Source organism: Mobula hypostoma, chromosome 6 (assembly GCF_963921235.1).
Source record: "Mobula hypostoma chromosome 6, sMobHyp1.1, whole genome shotgun sequence".
NCBI lineage: Eukaryota > Metazoa > Chordata > Chondrichthyes > Myliobatiformes > Myliobatidae > Mobula > Mobula hypostoma.
In genome coordinates, this window is record NC_086102.1 from 28,454,230 (window position 1) to 28,477,967 (window position 23,738).

At 38.8% G+C, this 23,738-nt stretch overlaps 1 protein-coding gene across 4 annotated transcripts in view; it reads right to left on the reverse strand.

The window, feature by feature from the left end:
* Positions 1-1,626: 1,626 nt before the first annotated feature.
* eva1c (eva-1 homolog C (C. elegans)) overlaps positions 1,627-23,738 on the reverse strand; it is a 127,303-nt gene continuing 105,191 nt past the window's right edge. For 2 of the 4 annotated variants that reach the window (XM_063050480.1, XM_063050479.1), the window contains 4 exons: positions 17,969-18,112; positions 14,454-14,528; positions 13,289-13,381; positions 1,627-12,259 (listed from right to left, as the gene is read on the reverse strand). In XM_063050480.1, coding sequence (XP_062906550.1) covers positions 11,838-12,259; positions 13,289-13,381; positions 14,454-14,528; positions 17,969-18,112 — 734 coding nt within the window. In that variant the 3' untranslated portion in view covers positions 1,627-11,837. The remainder of the gene's footprint in view (positions 12,260-13,288; positions 13,382-14,453; positions 14,529-17,968; positions 18,113-23,738) is intronic. The other 2 variants (XM_063050481.1, XM_063050482.1) reach the window with 2 other exon arrangements.

Genomic DNA, 23,738 nt, shown 5'->3' on the forward strand with positions numbered 1-23,738 from the left:
GTTGCTTAACTTTTGAAAAATCAGTCTTAGATCTTAAGATTTTATCTTTAAGGATTCCTAACCAGTTGAAACTCTTATATCTTAACATCAAACAAATTGTCTCTTTATTATAGAATAAATTGAAGTCCAAAGAATACAATCCCATTTGTTGCAATCATATCTCATAATTTAACCTCAGAGTCCAGGTATTTGCATCGCAAAACTGACAGTTAACATCAACTTAAACAGTCACACAAGGAATTCGTACTCTTACTACTGTTACATAACCGGCAACAATGAATATCAATCGAGACAGGTTATATAAAAACAACCAAACATTTATTAAACACGGATAAATAATAAAAACAAATCAAAAACTTAACTGGGAGTTAACGGCTATGCAGCCGTTCAACAAATCGTCACTTGGCACTGGTTCTTAAAGCGTTAAATACGAAAACAGTTCTTTAAGTGGGAAAGTCAGATATAGTTTTTAAAATGGAATATTCGAAAGTCCAACAGATTTATACCTTCAATTGAGAGAGACTTCTCTGGAGAAGGATTTCTTCATATACGTGACTTTCCTGTTGGTTCTGTCCAAAGGATTCACGATGCAGGAAATCACAGTATGTGGACAGGCCGACCAGGGGGTATGCTATACTAGATCTAGTACCAGGTAATGAACCGGGTCAGGTCACAGATCTCTCAGTGGGTGAGCATCTGGGGGACAGTGACCACCATTCCCTGGCCTTATCATGGAAAAGGATAGAAGCAGAGAGGACAGGAAAATTTTTAATTGGGGAAAGGCAAATTATGAGGCTATAAGGCTAGAACTTGCGGGTGTGAATTGGGATGATGTTTTTGCAGGGAAAAGTACTATGGACATGTGGTCGATGTTTAGAGATCTCTTGCGGGATGTTAGGGATAAATTTGTCCCGGTGAGGAAGATAAAGAATGGTAGGGTGAAGGAACCATGGGTGACAAGTGAGGTGGAAGAAGGCAGCGTACATGAAGTTTAGGAAGCAAGGATCAGATGGGTCTATTGAGGAATATAGGGAAGCAAGAAAGGAGCTTAAGAAGGGGCTGAGAAGAGCAAGAAGGGGGCATGAGAAGGCCTTGGAGAGTAGGGTAAAGGAAAACCCCAAGGCATTCTTCAATTATATGAAGAAAAAAGGATGACAGGAGTGAAGGTAGGATCGATTAGAGATAAAGGTGGGAAGATGTGCCTGGAGGCTGTGGAAGTGAGTGAGGTCCTCAATGAATACTTCTCTTCAGTATTCACAAATGAGAGGGAACTTGATGATGGTGAGGACAATATGAGTGAGGTTGATGTTCTGGAGCATGTTGATATTAAGGGAGAGGTGGTGTTGGAGTTGTTAAAATACATTAGGATGGATAAGTCCCCGGGGCCTGATGGAATATTCCCCAGGCTGCTCCACGAGGCGAGCGAAGAGATTGCTGAGCCTCTGGCTAGGATCTTTATGTCCTCGTTGTCCACGGGAATGGTACCGGAGGTTTGGAGGGAGGCGAATGTTGTCCCCTTGTTCAAAAAAGGTAGTTGGGATAGTACGGGTAATTATAGACCAGTGAGTCTTACGTCTGTGGTGGAAAAGCTGTTGGAAAAGATTCTTAGCGATAGGATCTACAGGCATTTAGAGAATCATGGTCTGATCAGGGACAGTCAGCATGGCTTTGTGAAGGGCAGATCGTGTCTAACAAGCCTGATAGAGTGCTTTGAGGAGGTGACCAGGCATATAGATGAGGGTAGTGCAGTGGATGTGATCTATATGGATTTTAGTAAGGCATTTGACAAGGTTCCACATGGTAGGCTTATTCAGAAAGTTAGAAGGCATGGGATCCAGGGAAGTTTGGCCAGGTGGATTTAGAATTGGCTTGCCTGTAGAAGGCAGAGGGTGGTGGTGGAGGGAGTACATTCAGAATGGAGGATTGTGACTAGTGGTGTCCCACAAGAATCTGTTCTGGGACCTCTACTTTTCGTGATTTTTATTAATGACCTGGATGTGGGGGTAGAAGGGTGGGTTGGCAAGTTTGCAGATGACACAAAGGTTGGTGGTGTTGTAGATAGTGTAGAGGATTGTCAAAGATTGCAGAGAGATATTGATAGAATGCAGAAGTGGGCTGAGAAGTGGCAGAAGGAGTTCAACCCGGAGAAATGTGAGGTGGTACACTTTGGAAGGACAAACTCCAAGGCAGAGTACAAAGTAAATGGCAGTATACTTGGTAGTGTGGAGGAGCAGAGGGATCTCGGGGTACATGTCCACAGATCCCTGAACGTTGCCTCACAGGTGGATAGGGTAGTTAAGAAAGCTTATGGGGTGTTAGCTTTCATAAGTCGAGGGATAGAGTTTAAGAGTCGCAATGTAATGATGCAGCTCTATAAAAGTCACCTCTGGTCACCTCACTATAGGAAGGATGTGGAAGCATTGGAAAGGGTACAGAGGAGATTTATCAGGATGCTGCCTGGTTTAGAAAGTATGCATTATGATCAGAGATTAAGGGAGATAGGGCTTTACTCTTTGGAGAGGAGGAGGATGAGAGGAGACATGATAGAAGTGTACAAGATAATAAGACGAATAGATAGAGTGGATGGCCAGCACCTCTTCCCCAGGGCACCACTGCTCAATACAAGAGGACATGGCTTTAAGGTAAGGGGTGGGAAGTTCAAGGGGATATTAGGGGAAGGTTTTTTCACTCAGGGAGTGGTTGGTGCGTGGAATGCACTGCCTGTGTCAGTGGTGGAGGCAGATACACTAGTGAAGTTTAAGAGACTACTAGACAGGTATATGGAGGAATTTAAGGTGGGGGCTTATATGGGAGGCAGGGTTTGAGGGTCGGCACAACATTGTGGGCCAAAGGGCCTGTACTATGCTGTACTGTTCTATGTTAAAACAACTGACCTTAATTTCTTTTAGAGAGAGCAAACCTTTGCATGAACTTCCTTTCTCTTTTGGCAAGAGTTATCTTCGATGCAGGTCGCTACTTTAACAAAGACTCAATAAGGTCGATCCTTTGTTAAACTGCCAAAGGATACCAACTTCTCTTCATCCTTCGGGTCCCCTACTTCGATAAAGTCTTCACTCTCCCACACTACTGGAAAAAGTTACATCAACACATCCAGCAAAAATTGCCAATCCAGCACTATTGTACCTTGCAACAGAACGTAACACTCCGTTTTAAAAATGAAACTGTGTCATAAAATAAATACGCAACAGAAACGGAAACACATTAACGTTCTAGCTGGAAAACTAAAAACTAACTGCGTCATCTGAGGTCTTCCCTTATATACCCGTGGTGCACATGTCATCACGTGACCTCACATCGGCGGGAAACTTACATCAGGTGACCTCCAAAAGACCATTACATCATTCTCACACAAAAAAAAATCACAGATCTCCGTGAGGTATGTAACATTACTCACTTCTGGCTCATTTCCATCCACCCCCTTCCCATTCTCTGTGCTTCATTTCTTAGACCTCTCTATTCCCTGTTTCTCCAGCCAAAAGCTTAAATTAGCTATTGGCCTTTGAATTGAAAGAAGGGCAATTAACTCTGGATACATTTAAAGCAAGATATTTCCATATTTGCAGTCAGTCTTGATTGCATAACAATTCTACTGTTCAGCTGCAACACAGCATTTTTGTTGTTAACCTGAATTCCTCCAGCAAAAGAATGGAAACAAATTCACATAATACATAAATGGCTTGTTTTAAGCGCAATCAGAGATTACCAGCAAAATGACAACTAATAAACATTAAAACATTTGAGTCTCCCTGCTCTAATATTTGCCGTCGCTGGTGGTGCAGTAGTCGCAGTGGCACAGAAACAACTGCCCCAGCTCGCAACCTTCAGAATACAACTTAACTCTGGTCATTGGAGCAGTTAAGGATTAGTGAATATTCAAACATCGTAAATTGTGAGAGATGTTAATAATTTGCTCTACCCAGCCAACACAAAAATGTAATTTTACCCACCTCTGTAAACTTTTGGAACTTTTATGAAGGATAGGGCCAGGAATTCAGTCAAAACTATGTTTGATAGTTGATCAAATCCTGCAGCTGAAGGCTGTGTACACAATTGCTAACTGGTTCTCCCTGGAGTACTGTGCATGGATTGTTCTGGATTTCTTTTGATGAGCTTTCTTTGCAGAATCCTCTTTCACATCATAGTAGAAGCATTATATCACCGTGGTTCTCCTGTGGCTCCCTTGACAATTTCATCACTTTCTTGGCACTTAACATATTTCATGATTCAACAAGAACAGAATTGGTTCTGATGTAGCTGGAGCAGAAATTCTATTCAGCTGTTCTCATGTGACACACTTCTTCCTCATCTATGAAGTATTTCAAAAAAGTGGCACAGTTTTCATGATTGACTATATTTTTGTAAGTAAATTTTCCTCATTGTTTGATATCAGCAACATATTCCTTCAATTGCAAGTATGGTTTGTCTAAAGTCTTGAACGAGACTATCACATTTGAGGAGTTCAGTTCTTTAGCTAATTGTCTACTTATCATGCCAACACTTAATTAATAATAGTTAATAGGCTGTTCAATGATGAAAGGTACTGCAATTATGCATGATCCTATGGTCACCTGTGCTCAATCATTATTCTCATGCCATGCATGTAGTCATACAATAAGCAAATTCAAGATTTTTTTCTGGTCAGCATTTCTTCCAAAATCATATTAACTTGACCTGTCCTGTTAAATGGTTTAAATACAGAAAGCAGTATTGGATTTGTAGTGAAATCAATGATTCAAATCTTGGAATTTTAATGCACTTTAAGTTTCTGTATGTATGAAAGTTGGTGAATTTTCATCTAAAGGGAAAATAGACTGCACATGCTAAAATGTGGAACACTAAAACAGGGTTGTGGAAGACTTCAGCACCATCTGTGGAGGCAAAAGTTGTACAAAGTTCTGATAAAGAGCCTCTACCTGAAATGTCTACATAAAACTTTGATCTCCATGGGTGACACTTGACTTCTAAATTCTACCTGCTTTGTTTTATATTCCATAAGTCTTTTTATCATCATGATTTCTCCAGAGCAGGGGATTCCAAACTTTTTTATGCTGTAAAACCCCTACCATTAACCGAAGAGTCTGTGGACCCCAGGTTGGGAACTCCTGCTCCAGAAGGAATCAGCCACAGCCAATATTCCTGAATTAATATCAAATCATTAACCACATTGATCACAGAAATCAACCTATAATAATAATCATCATCATCATCATAGTAACGATTTATAGAGTATTTTTCATACAAACAACATTGAAAAGTCTTTACAATGGGATAAAGTGCAAATATAAAAATAAAGGACAAAATGATGTTAGCTAAAAGCAAGGTTAAATAAAATGGTTTTGAGCTGGTGTTTAGAAGTGTCAACTGAGTCTGCAACTCTTAAGGGTTTAGGTATTGAATTCCACAGTATAGGAGAGTAGTTTCTTTTTTAAAAAAAGGCTGACCTGTCAATTTTTTATTAAGGGAGATAACTCAAACTTCAGGGAGTGGCAGAAGAAGACTTGAGACATTGAGCAGGATTACAAAATGCAAGTGATTCTGTGATATATTCTGGTCCCAGACCATTGAGAGCTTTAAAATCATGTTAAGAGAACTTTAGAATCAATTCTAAAAGATACATGATGCTAATGTAGCGTAGTTACGATGGAAGTGATATGCTCCCTTATCCACAGATAACTTTTTTAAAGTGAGAGTTAGTGTATAATATTTAGAAAAAAAGAATGCTTATTTAACTTCCCCTAACCAACTTTGTGTAGCTGGGGCAAAATATTAACCGTCTCTGTCAGCAGCAAACAGACTAAATCAAACAACTGCAGGATAACAATATTCTACAGAGGCGTGGTTGAGAGTGTGCTGACATTTTGCATCACAACCTGGTACTCCAGCTGCAGTGCTGTCAACAAAAAAGCCTTGCAGAGGGTGGTTAGGGGAGCAGAGAAGGTTATTGGGGTCTCCCTACCTTCTGTCCAAGACCTCTTTCAGAGTCGATGCCTCCAGAAGACACGGTACATCATTAAAGACCCCTCACACCCTCTCCATGAACTGTTTGTTCTTCTGCCATCAGGCAAATGTTACAGAAGCATCAAAACTAAAACCACAAGGCTACTGAACAGCTTCCTCCCACAGGCAGTCAGACTGCTAAATAGCTGCTCTACCTGACTCTGCTTTGGACACTTTTAACTTGCACTGGACACTTATAACTTGATTTTAACTGACATGTGGCTGTTGTGTTTTACTATTTATTGTTGTTTATTATTTAGTGTTGCGTTTGTTATGTTATGATTGCACTGCTCCGGAGAAACACTGTGTCATTCTGCCCTGCAGAGCTGATGTATGGTTAGAATGACAATAAAGTTTTTTGAATCTTGAATCTTTGAATATACTGTAAATTAAAAGCAGAAAATTCTGGAAATGCACAGCAGCTCAGAAACAAAATGGCAAGAGACTCAAGATACCGAAGATGGTATAATCTGGCGCAAAAGGAAAACTTCAGAAAGAACTCAGCAGGTCAGGTTGCAAAGGGATGGTCAGCAGTTCAGGTCTAGTCCCTGCATCAGGATTGGGAGTGCAGAGGGGAGATGGCCAGCATAAAGAGGCGAGAGGAAAGCATGAGGAAGGGGCTGGTAAGAAACAGGTGTGAAGGGGGTTGATGGGAAAATGTCGCCCAGGTGGGAGAGTGGGAGAGGTGGGGTTGAGAGACAGCAGCAGGTGGGTAATGGGTGAGGGGTCCATCACAAACTCACAAAGGGGCTTGAAAGGATAGATGTTGGGATGTTCTCGCAAGAGAGTGCTTAACTGAGGACAGAACTTCATAATAAAGAGCTGGTTATTTAGATTTGAGGTACAGAGAAACTTGGTTCTCAAAGAGCATAGTGAATCTCTGGAATTCCTGATAGGTGGTGGATGTTGGATTCCTGGATGCACTTAAAGTGGAGGTGGATAAATATTTGACAGATTGAGGAATAGGTGTAAGAAATGGCAAAGATTGGTAGCGCCCAGCATTGATCAGCCAGAATGATATTAAATGCCAGGACAAGTTTGAAGAACCTGATGGCCTTCTCCTGTTCCTACTTCTTGTAGCCTTATGCATAGAAGTCCATCTGTTCAGTCTCTATTTAAATATTTGCCACACAGCTGGGATGCTACTTAAGTACATTTAAATATATTTTTGATGACACCAAGTGTCTTCCCATTTAGCATGAAAGTCAAAATGAATTGTGGCACTTCAGCTATAAATGCTAAATTTGCTGTTGATAATGTGAAGGATGCTTCAGTACCAAACATGTTGCCTCACCACCTGAAATGATACTCAAGGCATTGCAGCCCACAATATTCGCACTTTTGTTTGTGATTCCTTTCTTCTTCCTCCTGTGTATCAACTTAGGCAACAAGATACCAATTGTTAATCCCTTCCAAGATCGTAATACAAAACTTGTGTACAAATCTATGCTAGTATGAAGAAAATATATAACGTAGTTCATCACCTGAGACCATCAGCGCATCACAGTAACACTTTAAAATATCTTCAATAAGCAAACTTGCATGAACAATCAACACACACAAAATGCATGAACAATGATATGTTTAAATATGGCCCTAATATTTTAAAGGAAACACATGTGTATTGTTGATATTGCTGCAATGCATAGTTCATAAAAATTGCAAAGCATGTTTAAACCTACAACCCATTGGGGTTCCCAACCTGGGGCCTACAGGCTCCTCAGTTACTGGTAAGGGTCTATGGCAGAAGAAAGGATGGGAACCCCTACCTTAAAGTAACAAAAGAGGACATGGTAAAAGAATGCAATACGGATTTGCATCTCAGCCTGAGGGACATTCCGTCAGTTGATTACTTTTTAAAAACTTAATTGAATATTACAGCCCTTCTGGATCTTCAGGAGCTGCAGTCAAGTGTGATTTTAATTAGCCCTCGATCGTCCTTTTATTAGATTGTACCAATGCTTCTCGATGATAATTATTTCTTGGATATAGATGCAATTCCTGAAATAATCTTCAACTAATACCACAGAAAATATTGGTGCCTGTATCATTTTCCAGTTTCCTGCTGGGGCTGAATGGGGTAAAATCCAAATTTACACAGTTCAACTGATCTCTTTCTAGTAACTGGAAACTGTAATTGAAAGTAGAAAATCAAGAGAGGAGAGGCTGTCTTCTGATTTCATAATCTTAATTGTTCATTTTTTGACATGTGTTCTAACGAAACAGCAAAAATGGCTGGGCAGATATTTCAAGATACCATTTGGTAGATTAAACTATTGTATTCATCTTTTCTTAAATTGAAAGACACATTTTGACACAAGAACACAAGAAGATAGCAAAAGAAGAAGACCATCAGGCCCTTCGAGCCTGCCCTGCCAACCAGTAAGATCATGGCTGATCTACTACATGAACACTGGAGGAACTCGGTGTTCCAGATAGCATCCATGGATGGAAGTGGGCAGTTGATGTTTCAAGTAAGCCTTTTCATCTGGACTGAAAGATAAGAGGGGAGATAACTAATGAAAAAGGTGGAGGGAAGGTGCAGCAAGAGTTGGCAGGCAATCCAGGTGAGGGGGTGGGGTCGTGACAGAGAAGGGAGTGGAGAATAGCTATCTCCCTCAACTCTATCATTCAGTCCAGATGAAAGTCTCAGGCCAAAACACTGACTGTCCGTTTAGATGCTGCCTAACCTGCTGAACATTTTGTGTTTTGATCCATTTTTAAGCATCTGCCTTCTCTGGTATTTCCTCATGTCTGATTTACTCGGGTTTTGACTCCTCTTCAGTGCCACTTCCCCACGTAGTTTCCAGATATATAAAGAGTAAAAGAGAGGTGAGAGTGGATATCGGACTGCTGGAAAATGATGCTGGACAGGTAGTAATCAGGGACAAAGAAATAACAGATGAATTTGATAGGTACTTTGTGGCAGTCTTCACTGTGGAAGACACTAGCAGTATACCAGAAATTCAAGAGCATCAGGAGGCAGAAGGAGTACAGTTGCTATAACTAAGGAGAAGGTGCTTTGCAAGCTAAAAAGTCTGAAGGTAAATAAGTCAGCTAGATCAGATGGACCACACAACAGGGTTCTGAAAGAGGCAGCTGAAGAGATTGTGGAGGCATTAGTAATGATCTTTCAAGAATCATTAGATTCTGGAATGGTTCCAGAGGACTGGAAAATTGCAATTGTCACTTACTCTTTAAGAAAGGAGGGAGGCAGAAGAAAGGAAATTATAGGCCAGTCAGCCTGACATCAGTGGTTAGGAAGATGTTGAAGTCCATTACTAAGGATGAGGTTTCAGGGTAATTGGAGGCACATGATAAATTAAGCCAAAGTCCTTATGGTTTTCATTAGAGGAATTCTTGCCTGACAAAACTGATGGAAATCTTTGAGGAAATAAGACAGGCTAAACAAAAGAGAGTCAGTGGATGTTGTTTACTTGCATTTTCAGGCGGCCTTTGACAAGGTGCTGCACATGATGCTGCTTAACAGGAAAAGAGCCTGTAGTATTACAGGAAAGATAGAAGATTGGCTGACTGGCAGAAGGCAACGAATTGGAATAAAGGAGGCCAATTTTGGTTGTCTGCCAGTGACGAGTGGTGTTTCTCAGGTGTTAGTACTGGAACTGTTTCTTTTCACATTATATGCCAACAATTTGGATGATGGAATTCATGGCTTTGTGGTCAACTTTGCAGACAATACAAAGGTAGGTGGAGGGGCAGGTGGTATTGTGGAAACAGGGAGTCTGCAGAAGGAATTAAACAGATTGGGAGAATGGATAAAGAACTGGCAGACGGAATATAGTGTAGGGAAGTGTATGGTTAATGCACTGTGGTAGAAAAAATAAAAGTATAGACTATTTTTTAAACAGGAAGAAATTTCAAAACTCAGAGGTGCAAAGGGATTTGGGAGCCTTCATGCAAGATTCCCTATAGGTTATCTTGCAGGTTGAGCCAGTGGTAAAGATGGCAAAGGCAATGCTAGCAATCATTTTGAGAGGACTAGAATATAAGAACAAGGATGTGATGCTGAGTCTTTATAAGGCATTGATCAGATTGCACTTCGTGTATTGTGAGCAGTTTTGGGCCCCTTATCTATGAAAAGATGTGCTGGCATTGGAGAGGGTCCAGAGGAGATTCTCAAGTATGATTCTGGGAATGAAAGGGTTAATATCTGAGGAGCGTTTGATAGCTCTGGGCTGTACTTGCTGGAGTTTAGAAGAATGAAGGTGAGATATCATTGAAACCTATTGATTATTGAAGGCCTAGATAGAGTGTATGTGGAAAGAATATTTCCCATATTGGTGAGTCTAGGACCAGAGGGCATAGCCTCAGAATAGAGCAGGGGTCTCCAACATGGGTTCCATGGACTCCTCAGTTCATGGTAGGGGTCCATGGTGTGGAAAAGGTTGGGAACCTCTGGATTGGAGGAATGTCCATTTAAAACAGAGATGAAGAGGAACTTCTTTGGCCTGAGGGCAGTGAATCTGTGGAAATCATTGCCACAGGTGGCTGTAGAGCCAAGTTATTGAGTGTACTTAAAGTGGAGGTTGATAGGTTCTTGATTAGTCAGGGTGTCAAAGGTTATGGGGAGAAGGCATAATAAGAGAGTGATAACAAATCAGCCATGACAGAATCATGGAGAAAACTCGATGGGCCAAATGGCCTAATTTTGCTCCTATGACCTTGTAATCCTCAACTCTCAATCCTTCAAACAATTGTCCATTTCTTCCACCACATTCAATCCACTTTAGAATTAGCCTCAGCATCATTACTGTGTAAAACTGTAATGATGCAAATACTGGTATTTAAATATCAGCTGCTGCTATCATGAAAGTTCAAAGTAAAATGTAATATCAGAGTACATACATGTCACCACATACATACCCTGAGATTCTCTGCAGGCATATGTGCAGGGAGTGGGCAATGTATGCCCGCACCACCTTGCCATCACATCAGCTGGTGAAAAGTTGGACTTCCACACAACAGGGGTACACTAGAAGATGGATGGGCATGGTAGCATAGTGGTTAACCCTACGATTTACAGTGCCAGTGACCTGGGTTCAATTCCCGATGCTATCTGTAAGAAGTTTGTATGTTCTCCCCATGACCATGTGGGTTTCCTCTGGGTGCTCTGGTTTCCTCCCACAGTCCAAAGACGTACCAGTTGGTAGGTTAATTGGTCATTGTAAATTGTCCTGTAATTAGGCTAGGGTTAAGTTGGGGGGGGGGGTTGCTGGGTGGGGCGGCTTGAAGGGCCGGAAGAGCCTATTCCATGCTGTATACCAAGTAATAAATAAATCCTTAGGCTGCTGCCTTTATATGCAATTAGATATATTCAAACTGTTCAGTGATAAGTTTTATGAGCAAACAATATTTTTAGCAGGAGATACATTGAAACCATTCTCTTTTCTTTTACCTTTATGCTCCCTTTATTCAGACTCTGAGTGAAATGTATAACTATAAGCCTAAAGAATCTAATGTGGTCAATAATAGAATACATCTCTGTTTCAGAATTATTATGAAGAATGTCTAGTCTGATCCAGTGTACAGTGTTCTGCAAATTTTAAATTTACCATAAACTTGCTGAATTCACAGTGGTGTCCCTGAAGCTGAGGTCTAGTCATAATGTTTCACCTTGTTAAAAATATCACAATGCAGTTTACATAAATTTCCTTCATAGAAGGAACTTATAGCTAATGAGGGATCTATAGAAATAAAATTAAAATAACTTTGTCAATATAATAAAGACTATGTCAAAATCTGTCCATCGTGTCAAATTGCCAATACATTCACACTGATGTCTTTGATTTCCTTTGTTATCAGTAATACTGATTAAAGTTCCTTATGACAGGCACTTCTGAACCTCCATTCATCCAGATTTCTTGTATGATCCTGTCTCGACGTTCTATCCTCTCGGCTATTTCAGCTGCTTCTGCACTGTTAGATCGTGGAGTCCCATAAAATTTTGTTAATCCTTCAAAAGTAAAGTCTGAGGAGCTCTCTTCATCATCATCATCATTAGTACTTACATCTTCATCACTGTGGTTGTTGTCTTCAATGTCACTATTGTCCTGACAACAGTCCATTTTCCTGTGGTATGTTTCCGGTAAGTCCATTTCCCTGTGGTAAGTTTTTTGCATGTCTACTCTGCAGGATACTTGAATCACAATTGCACACAGTGTGAAGATTAACCCAATGCATACACTGGATACAAACAGCAAACCAACCATTTCTGGGTTACCTGCAACAACACAAAAATTGTGCTATCATTTGACACAATTCGTAAATAGAGGAGAGAGGATATTAGTATGACCTTGCTTATGCAGAGTAAGGAGCAGAGCACTTTATATCGACTAGCAAATTGAACCACTTTGTATCACATGGCACATCTTTAATCCTTTGAACTTTAGCTCCTTTCATGTTAAATCTGCATTACATAGAGCTATTTTTCAGTAAGCCTTGTATCATTATTTTGACAATTCATCTGAAAACAAATGTATACCCTTGAATAAGACTTGCATTTTCAAATCATAGTTTATAGGCTGGATAAAGAGCAGGAATTTTTTTCTCTTTACAATATGATATACTTTCATAGAGAATGGTAGATGTCTCAAAAGCATTGCCAGGGGAGTGTTGGAAGCAGATGTGCCAGAGGTATTTAAGAGACATTTAGAGAGACAAATGGACATGGAGAGGATGGAAGGGTATAGATTGTGTGCAGCAGCTGGGTTTAGTTTAATTCGGCATCGTATCGGCAAAGACATCATGGGCCAAATGCCTGGTCCTGTGCTGTTCTGTCTGTGTTTTATGTGTTTATGGGAAGAGTAATTTTGTAGCTTTTCTTTATAAATATCATTTCTTACCCAGTCAATATTGTACCTCACTCTGTTCATGCTTTTATATTTGAAATATTTAAGTGAAAAATGATACATAATGAAGCTTTTCAATATTTTTAGCCGCCTGATTTATTTTAGTCAGATCTAGTAAAATATATAATTTAAATATTTGAATCTTGCAGAAAGGTTTTTGAGTTAAACATTCAAATTACCACCATACAAGATTTAGTTTGTTTTCAATGCTAGCATACATAATTTAGCACACAAACACCGCATATTTTGTTTTATATAACTGAAAATATTGGAGATGTTCAATATCTTCTGTAACTTGGTTTAGTTCAAGTATCTCTTCAAGGATCACTTGCACAAGATCACTGTGAAGTACAGTATTAGCTCTAAATTGATTAGAGTATACTAAAATAATGAACACTTACTTCTAATATAAGCAAATATAATGAGGGTGCTGATGACAATTTTTCCTTCTTTCATTGAATATCTGGATTCTTGAGGGCCCAAGGACCTATTGGCTACATATGTAAAAAGGTAAAGAAAATTAATCGTAATTGGCAAAGGAAGTGCTGTATCTCAAAGTGATTTACTTGTCATGAAATAACTATAAAGTGTGACCAGTATTTCAACAAATACTGAGCAAGGAAAGGTTCCATAAATGGCACTAAGCTAAATCACCAAGTTGCCTTATTTTTTATTTCACCAGTGTTACTTGGCTGTATGTTGGAAAAACCATCTGAAAAATATCTTAAGGACATTTATTGAAGCTGCTAGGACAAGGTCATTGCATGAACACAATTCCAAACATTTCTGCCACAATTTGTACAGGGAAATTCATGCCTTTGCTGACCTTGGGATGCAGCATTCAAATTCTAACTTTTCCTGCTCAGAGAATGCCTGTCAATGAGAGGTAAACCTGGTTGTTGGATCATGTAAAAGGGACCGCTTAAAGTTATATCTGGATTTCATTCCCTTGTCATTCTATTTAAAGATATGCTGAGCAGTTTCAATGCTTCATGTTACATCTAATATAAGACAACAAATTTCAAAGCAGGAATGGCGAGGGGTTCGGATTACACCTACTATTATCAACTGTGTGTAGATGTTGGGACTAAAAATGTCAAAGGCTTATGGATGTACAGATTCAACAGGACAGCATAGAGACTTCTGCAATATGAAAAGTCCTTACTTATAGAGAAAGCACAGCTCTACTTTCCAGTTTTACACTTTTATGCTGGCACAGGGCTCAAGTAGAATATGTTTCCATAGTGTACATCAAATAGTACAGCACAGGAACAGGCCTGTCAGCCTACTTTGTCTGTACTGAACATGATGCCAAATTAAACTAATTCCCTTCTGCCTGCACCTGAATTGTATTCCTCAATCTGTTACATATTCCCGTGTTTATCCAAAAACCTCTTAAATGTCACAATTGTGTCTGCTTCCACCACTATCTCTGGCAGCTGATTACATTCAATTACTGAACAGTTATGTTAAAATGACTCTGTAAAGAATGCCAATACCTATCCCAAGATACAATGTTATCAGAGACTGAACCCTCAGATGAGAGAGAATTGGTTATAAACCTACCATTTTTATTATAAACCAATGAAGGGGGAAGAGCTGACAAACTTGGATCAGCTTCCTGTAGCAACATTTTGGAAACTGAAAAAGATTTATAAAGTAAACCAATTAAATAAAAAATAGCAGCTGTATTCATTTATCTCTTAATGGAGCATATAAACCATACAAGATCCCTACAAGAAGTTTTCTTATTTTGCCATATTATTGACTCTATAAGCTGTTGGTAATCTTTGCATTGTTGTACTACATGCCACTCCTGTAAATTGACCACTTATCTCTTGTGGACCATAGGGTATATTGCACTAATTATCTTTAATGAGACAATAACATGACTCTAATTATACGAAGATACTGAACAAACTGTACGAGTTTTAGTTTTATTAAGAGGAGACAGCGTGAAATACAAATCAAGACATAATTTCAAATCAAATAGAGATGCTGCCTGGCCTGCTGCATTCACCAGCAACTTTGATGTGCGTTGCTATAATTTCAAATCAGTAACTTTTTTAATATAAAATAAATCAATGAACAACTTGCAATTTTCACAGGAAAAACATTGAAGTTCCCCAGATGAATCACTGAAACTTAAACAGATAAATTTATTACATTTCTAAACCCTGCTTTCACAGACTATATTCAGACCTGTTAAAATGTCATAGGAGCAAAAATAAGTAGCAAATTACCACTGGAGATTCTATCAATGTTCCATGGAAGTTTAAGGGATACAAAACTGGCAAGATCACTGGAAATTTTAAAACTTTAGAGATGGGCAAAGATTGGATTCAAGTTTTGTCATTGCTTGACCATGCTGCACTTGAACTTTCATAGATTGAGAATAGTGCAATTTGTAAAGGGCTCTAAATATGGCGTTTTGTATTTTAAACTGGATATACCGGACAGTGCTGAGCGCAGAATGTCCAATCAATGATAAAACTTGCATCCAAGCCTTTCTAATCTCTAAAAGTTTAAACATTTCCAGTGTACCTGGCCAGTTTTGTAACCCTTGAACTTCCATGAAACATAGCTATACTGTATGAATGTCACTCTTCCCAATTTCTGAAGCTTTCTCCCATTTTACAAACTCACTCAATCTCCCTATATTTTTAATCTGCCCTTTTATATGCCTCCTCTAGAGTCATGGGTGGATAAAAATATGAGACTCTATGGAAACTGATCTCGTGTTCTTTTGAGTTTTTTCTTTAAGTATATAAAAATCATAACCATAACATGAAAAGATCAAACGTTTTCCCTTTCTAGAAGACATTCAAAAGTCAAAAGGGATAAACTTTTTTTACTTGAAAGAAAATAATCATGTTGGATGTGTTTGTCTTCATGATGTTGTCAAAACAAAATGATTTGATACTAGATTTTAATTTGATCACACCACTTGTAAAGAAGAGATAAAGTGCTATTCATTTGAAAATATTGCTAAAACTATATGTGCCTAAATACTGGTGGTTTAAAAAATACTGAATATATCTACAGGAACTTTGCAAATAAATAACATTATGACAGGTAAATCTGAACATACTGCCCACTTGTTCAGTGATGTATGGGATAGCAGAGCTACAGGTAATCACTGGTATTGTTATATAAATTAACTATTATCAGCAGAAATTAGTTCAGGAGCCTTACTTCATTTATTTCAATTTCACAAATCTATGAATGTTTAGATCATTCTGTTTCATCTTTTAAAGTAACAATTTGTCATCATAATCAATGACAACTCTTAAGGCTGACTTGTGGATCTATATCCACGAGATCACATTACATTCTTCATAGTTGACTGATGTGTGTTAAATAAAAGTCATCATTCACAAGTATGCAGTTATTGAACCGTTTAACAGAACTATATTTCTTCAGCATGATAAGGTAAACTCTCCAATGAAGGATATTAAAACAAGAAAGAATTTAGATTTTCAAGAGCTGCCTGATTGAGTTGAATTAGTTTATTCCCATGTGGATTATGAATGTTGTTGGCAAGGTCAGCATTTCATGCCTAAGCCTAAATGTCCCTAAAAAGAGGATGGTGAGCTATCTTCCAGAAATGTGCAATCCTTGAATGCACACCAGTATTATGATTTGACAAGGGGTATCCACCAAAAATAAAGATATCTTTGCAAATCTGATTAGCAATGTGACTTCCGAAGAACTTGCAGGTATTATTGTTCCCAGATGCCTAATTTTCTCTTTGGTTTGGGAATTCATATATTAGAAAATATTTTATGCATGAAAATGGGGTTGAGTTTATGCATGAAAATGGTGGAGCAGACTTAATGGGCCAAATAGTCTAATTCTGCTCCTATGTCTTATGGTTTGAAAGATCACTCATTCAATGTGTCTGGCTGAGGAATGATTGCAAGCATTTCAGCCCTTTTGGTTATACTTAAGTGCTGAACTCTGCCATTGAGAAGGATGGGTTACCCATTCATGGTCCTCTTCCAGCTTCCTGGTCATTATTAGTAATCCTACAGTGTGGAGCTTATTGCCAATGCCAGTGGCAAGTTATTTATGTTCACTGCTAACCTATACATAATCTTTTGTGGATCCACTGATGCTGACTTGCTGCTAGTTGCCATCCACATCCTCACAGATGAGGCCAAGCATGCTAAGTAACATAATGTCATCACATAATACCTGTAAGAACTTTCACCACTGGCAAACCAATCAACTTGTTATTTTAAATGCTGCTAAATTTTCCTGACATCAGAAGCAGTCAAATTATTTGAAAAATATTAAGAAGAAATGAAATAATTAAAAATAAAATGATTAAAAGTTTACAAAAATAACGATTAAGTTAACTTAAAAGCACTTTTAAATAAATAAAAACATGGAAGTAGAATTAACTTTAAATGAAATGCTGTATATTAACTATCCTACCCTTCTCCCTGGCAACTGTTCCTCTCCATCTGGATGAATATGCTCAGGGTCTGTGTCAGATTAAACCTGCCGCAGGTTCACCAGGCAGGCTCCCTGGTACAACCGGTGGCAAATTAAAGCAAGTACACCCTCTGCCATGACAGGTTCAGCATATAACACAGTTATGAATCATTGGTAAAGCTCAGCCAGCATTTCTGCTTGCATTTCCCAAACTTGGTGGCACTTACACTGAGAAAGGCATGCAATTTTATGTGTTGTTGGCACTTCCCAGCACACTGCGGCCAAAGGAATTCTTCAATGATTCAATATCCCATGAGATCCCGTATCGAAAGTACTAAACCTTATCAGTTATGACAAACACAACATCAAAGCTATCAGTAAGATTAGGAATTTGCTGGTGTGGGAAATTGCAACACAGAGATTTGAGCTACAATTCAAAGTGCAATATGAAGATATAAAATACTTTGAGTTGGTCATAGAGCTATACAGCAGAGACACAGGTGCTTTAGTGACTGGCTCAATGCAAACTGCCATGCCTATCTACACGAATCTCACAGAAGGAAATAAAGAAATCTATTGTGCAGTCGGAACCATTTCTCCCTCAAAATAAATATGTTAATGCTGAAATGACTCATTCTTACCACATATATAGATGACACTGAGATACTTCTGCATTCCAGGTAAACAAGGGTCTCCAAAATAGTGGCTGCTGACAACAATTTTACAGTTTTGTTTACCGTAACAGCTTGTTGCTACAACTTCCAAGGCACTATGTGACAAACACTCTGTAATACAGGAAAACAATAAATAAATTAACAAATACATGAACAATTCACATATGTTGTGTAAGTATACTCTTAATCTATCTTCAGATGGGCTCAGAATCACATATATGGGGGTATGGGGAGAAGGCAGTGGAGTGTGGATGACTGGAAGAATTGGATCAGCCCATGATTGAACGGCGGAGCAGACTCGACGGGCCGAATGGCCTACTTCTGCTCCTACATCTAATGGTCTTATGGTCTTATATAGAGACAGCAATGACTCTGGTCTTGCCAATGCAACCAACAACTACAAAAGGGTATTTTTGTGAGTGAATGAATTGATGGAAGAGGGCCAAGAATGAATGCAAATCCAAACAGGCCACATTTTGGACTATACTTTTTATAGTACTTTCTTTGAGTATTCGGAATTTTTTTTTACCTTTTCAGTGCCTTTTAATATGTTTATTTTAATGTCCTAAGTTTTCTCCTCTCCTAATCACAACTGATACATAGCTAAATTAGGAAAGTTTCTAGGCCATTTCAAGATTATGGACAAGCCACCTCATATGCCTCCTATTAAGACGGTACCTAGAAGCAATAATGTGCTATCAAGAAAGATGCCTTTTTATAAAAATACGTTGGTTAGAATATTTTGTGTATTCACAATTAAAACTACACAATTTTTTCACCCTTGTTACATGGAGAATGCAAAAAAATCTATAAAACCAGAGATTAATTCACTTTTAAATAATTTGATCTTCATTACTAGCTTTGTTAGAACTTCTGACAGTGGTCCAACAAACCATTGTCATGGTTTACAACAACAATAAGCCTGCTTGTGTTATTCCTTGCCTCTCTCTTAAAACTCACAACATACAAAGTTTAAAGCCTTTCCTTCTTTTAAAACAACAATTTCCTCACTTTTTCTCAAGCATGTGTTGTTCTCCAGCTAAGATTGAAAACCTGTCTAGTAGCAGAATGTTGCAAATCCACTTGCATTCTAATTTTTTTGCTCCATCCTAATGTCTGTGCTGTGACCCTCAGATAACTCCTAAAGTCTGTACTACCTCCTCAGTACAGTTTACAATACTGATGCTCTGCTTAACAGTTATAGAGCAGATTTTATCTGATTTAAGTAACTTTTGTTTCATATCGACATCTGCTCCAAACATCACCAAAGGAGTGTTTGATATTTTCAGCTCAGCGTGTAGTATGTGACCATTTCAAGCACGGCCTCACATAAAAATATTCACAAGACCAGACAGCATACATGGAAAGAGAATCAGTTTATGTTGCGAGTTCAGAGTTCTTCATCAGAACTGGTGAGGAATCCTAGAACTTAAACGTTAACTGCTTCTTTTTTCATAGATGCTGCCTGACCTGCTGAGTATTTCTTGCATTTTCTGTTTTTATTTTGGATTTCCAGCATCTGTAATTTAAAAAAAAAATTTCAGTCTCACAATGCTTTAGCTTATTATCAGCTGTTAAATAACTGAAACCAACATGAAACAAAATAGTTTCAGAACTTACTGGTTATTTAAAAAATGCAGTCTGCCCTGTGAATCTTTTGGCAACACTTAAATAATTTATTATCATTTGCATACCAGTATAGCTTTGATAAACATACATTAGCAATCCTTACCATGTGGAATAGAATCTACAACAGAATTCAAAATCTTCAAGAATTTACAGATAATATTTTAAGTTCTTAAAAATAAAAGATGTGCTCAGAAAAAACAGCCTGAATTAACAAGAAAATAAGGCTTTAGGCATTTTTATAATGTAAAATCAGTTCTGCATCCAATCCAAATACCACTTTTTTTGTAATATAATTAGAAAATGAGAACAAGTGAAAGTGCGAGAGAGCAAGAGCGAGAGAGAGCGAGAGTGTGTGTGTGTGTGTGTGAGAGAGAGAGCGAGTGAGCCCCTGGTATCTCTCCTGGCATCTCCACAATCACACTAGGCTCACACCTCCTGCTCCTGCACTGGATCTATACTCCAGATTAGATGATTCTGAAACCTGTGGTCTGGAAACAGAAACGAACAAATTAAAGATCTTTTCCTTCCCCTCAGGCCATATCAGATTTTCCATCACTTTGTTAATTAAAAGCTGTCGTTTCCTCAGGAATTTGTGGAAAAAAAAATCTATCAGTTTTGGCCCTGAATCAAACCCAAGGTTAACAAGTAATCATTTTGACACTGGTTGTAATGCCTTAGCAACATTATGTATAAAAAATGCAGAGTGGTTGTAATGACCGTGAATTCCCCTCCTGGTGTCATTAAACCCACGTGTCAGTTGCCATTCTGAGCAAGCATAAAGCAGAAAGGAAACATTTCAGAACGGAAGAATTTTCCAGTTGCATGTACATCTTTGGAACCATCATGGAATCCTTAATAAGGATCCTGCTTGTCTTTGCTGCTTACATAGAACATAAAACAGTACAGCATAGTGCAGGCTGTTCAGCCTATGATATTTTAGCCTACCCCAAGACCTATCTAACACATTCCCCTCACATATAATAGCTCTCCATCTTTCTTTCATTCATGCCAATCTGAGAGTCTCCAAAACCTCCCTAACATAACTGTCTCTACCACCAACACCGTTAGTGCGTTCCAAGCACCCACCACTCTCTGTGTAAGTTACCTGCCTCTGACATCTCTATACTTTCTTTCAATCAACTTAGAGCTATGCCCTCTCGTACTAGCCATTGCTGTCCTGGGGAAAAAGCTGCCACATGACCTCTCCATCTATGCCTCTTATCATCTTATACACTTCTGTCAATTCACCTCTCAATCTCCTTCGGTCTAAAGATAAGAGCCCGAGATCACTCAGCCTTTCCTCACATTCAGGCAGCAATGAATTACAGACCGACATGTGTGTTCTGGTTATCCAAGTAGTTAAGAACAGAGTGGAAAGCCAGTAAGATAATGCCTGCTGCAGGTCGATTGTGTGGAAAGCTGAAGTGAAACAGATTCAGGTCCTTACTGAGGCAGGGGTTTATTTGAAAATATAACCAACCTCTCAAAGCATTTCATTACAGTGGGGGTAAGCACTACTGGATGGTAGTTATTGTGTCAGGCCACCCTGCTTTTCTTGGGCTCTGGTACAACGGGTGCCATCTTGAGGCATGTGGGATCCTCAGACTGCAAAACTCAGAAGCTGAAGGTGTCCCTGAAAATTTCGGCCAGATGGTCAGTGCACAATTTTAGCTCTTTGGTATGTCATGAGAGCCTGATGCCATCTCATGAAGGATGTTCTGAAGTCAGCCTCGAGGACTGAGGCTGCTTTCAGAACTGACATGGGGTCATCAGGTGATGTGCATACTTATACACATGTAGAATTATTCTTCCTCTCAAAGCATTAAACACATCAGGGTGTGAAGTTTATTGGTGCTTATTGTATTCGTTCTCACTTTGTAGGAGGTGATGGTATGGAAGCCCTGCCACAGCTGAGCAGTGTCCATTCATGCCTCCAGCTTCATCAAAAAAAAAATTGCCTCTTCATTCTTATTTTGGCCTTCTGGAGGTCATACCGGGACATCTTTCAGTTCCCTGCATTGCCCATCATGAACTCCACAGGTCTAACCCTCAGCAGACTACAATCTCCTGATTCATACGGGACTTCTGGTTTGGGAAGACTTGGTACGTTTTTGTGGGCACACACTCATCCACGCAGCTCTTGAAGAAACTGGTGATGCCTGTGGCATATTCCTTCAGATCCATTGATGAATATAGTCCAGGTACTGCTTTAAAGCATCGTGTATACATTCCTCCATCTCCCTTGGCCATCCCTTCCTGGTCCTCTCCACTGGTGCACCCACACACCTCAATCTCTGCCTCTATGCAGAAAGCAGAAGCATGACCTAAAAATGATTTCAGCATGGGCTAGATCGTCCAAAGGGCCTGCTCTGTGCTGTACCTCTATGACCCTAGGACCTGGTGATCTGATTTCCCCAAGTGTGGGCATGGATGGCATTTTCTAACAAAAACAAAAAGGCTGGAAATACTCAGCTCAGCAGGCATTACTTAGAAGAACCCAATTATTATTTTCCAAGCATTGTTAATTTCTCCATTTGTACAATGGATTTTGTAATGTGCATTAAAATAGTCTTGAATTAATTAATTAATTAGCCAAGATAATGACATGTTTTTAAGGGTGAATGACAAAATTAGAAATATGTACATCTCAAGCTAGGCTGAGCACCATTAACATAAAGTGAATGCATGTTTGTATGACTATGGATGTAGATAATTACAGTATTTGCATAATGAGGACTTCTCTGTCTATTTTATTACCACTTACATCTGTTATAATCAGTAGCTACTTTATTAGATACACCTGCAAAAAACTGTGCAAATCCAAAAGAGACAAAATCATAATAATAATTAAAAAATAAATAAGCAATAAATAATGAAAACATGAGATGAAAAGTCCTTGAAAGTGATATCATAGGTTGTGGGACATTTCAGTGATGGGGCAAGTGAAGTTGTGAAGTTATTCCATCTTCAGAAAAATCCATCTCAGATAAATTTGGATTGATAACAATTGTTGATATTTTATATACTGCACAATTTCTTCTTTCTCTTCCATTGATTTTTTTTACCTCCACAATATAGAGGTGTCACCATAATAATTTTGACCAGTCTGAGCTAACATATTGTTTTAAGCAGCCATTCTCTTCAAAAACATTTGGCATTGTGGTATGAATCCAATTGCACAATTTTCCTGATGCTTCATGTACAAAACAGAAAGTTCAAAAATTCAGTGTTTAACAACAAATTGATATGCATAAGCGAAAGGGGAGAATATTAGAGAAAGCAGGAAGTAAATATTCTTCATCTCCAGTAGAGATATTGTCAACCAATGTCAGTACTAAGTCAAAGGTCTGATGTAGAAAGGAAAACGCAGACTCATGATCCTACTTCTCTGCCCCACAAACCATTCAGATCAAAACACTCCACACTAATCCTGCATGACCTCAAGGAGTTTCAGTTTGATGGAAAATTTAGCTAATCTTCTACTATGTAGAACTGAAATAAGATTAATTACATGTTTGGTGCTCTGTTATACAAGAAACATAAGTAATATGAGCAGCACCATTCATCAAAACCGTGGTTTGTCTTCTATCTCAGTGCCATTTCCTTTGATTTTATTAATAACCAGAAATATATCAATCTCTGTTTTGAATGAACTCAATAAATGAGCTTTCATGTCATCTGGGGCAGAGAAATCCAAAGGTTCACTACCATTCAGGAAGGTATTTCCCCTCATTTCAGTCCTTCATTACTTATCCTTTCTGCTCAGATTCTGATGCCCGATTCTAAGGTCCTCAGCTACTGGAAACATCCCTCCTGCATCCTATTGTTCAAATCTAAGAATTTTGCAAATTTCAATTAGATAACCTTTTATTCTCCGGAATTCTACAGCATATAGGCCTAATCTACTCAATCTCTTCATATACAGCAGTCCACCATACCTGGAACCAGTCCAGTGAATCTTTGCTGTACTCCCGTATTTCAAATATGCAGTTTTTTTACATAAGAAGATAAAACCTTTACACAATGCTTTAGGCACAGTCCCACCAAGGCCGTAAATAATTGCAATATGACATCTCTACTCCTATGCTAAAGTCCTGCCAAAGTGAAG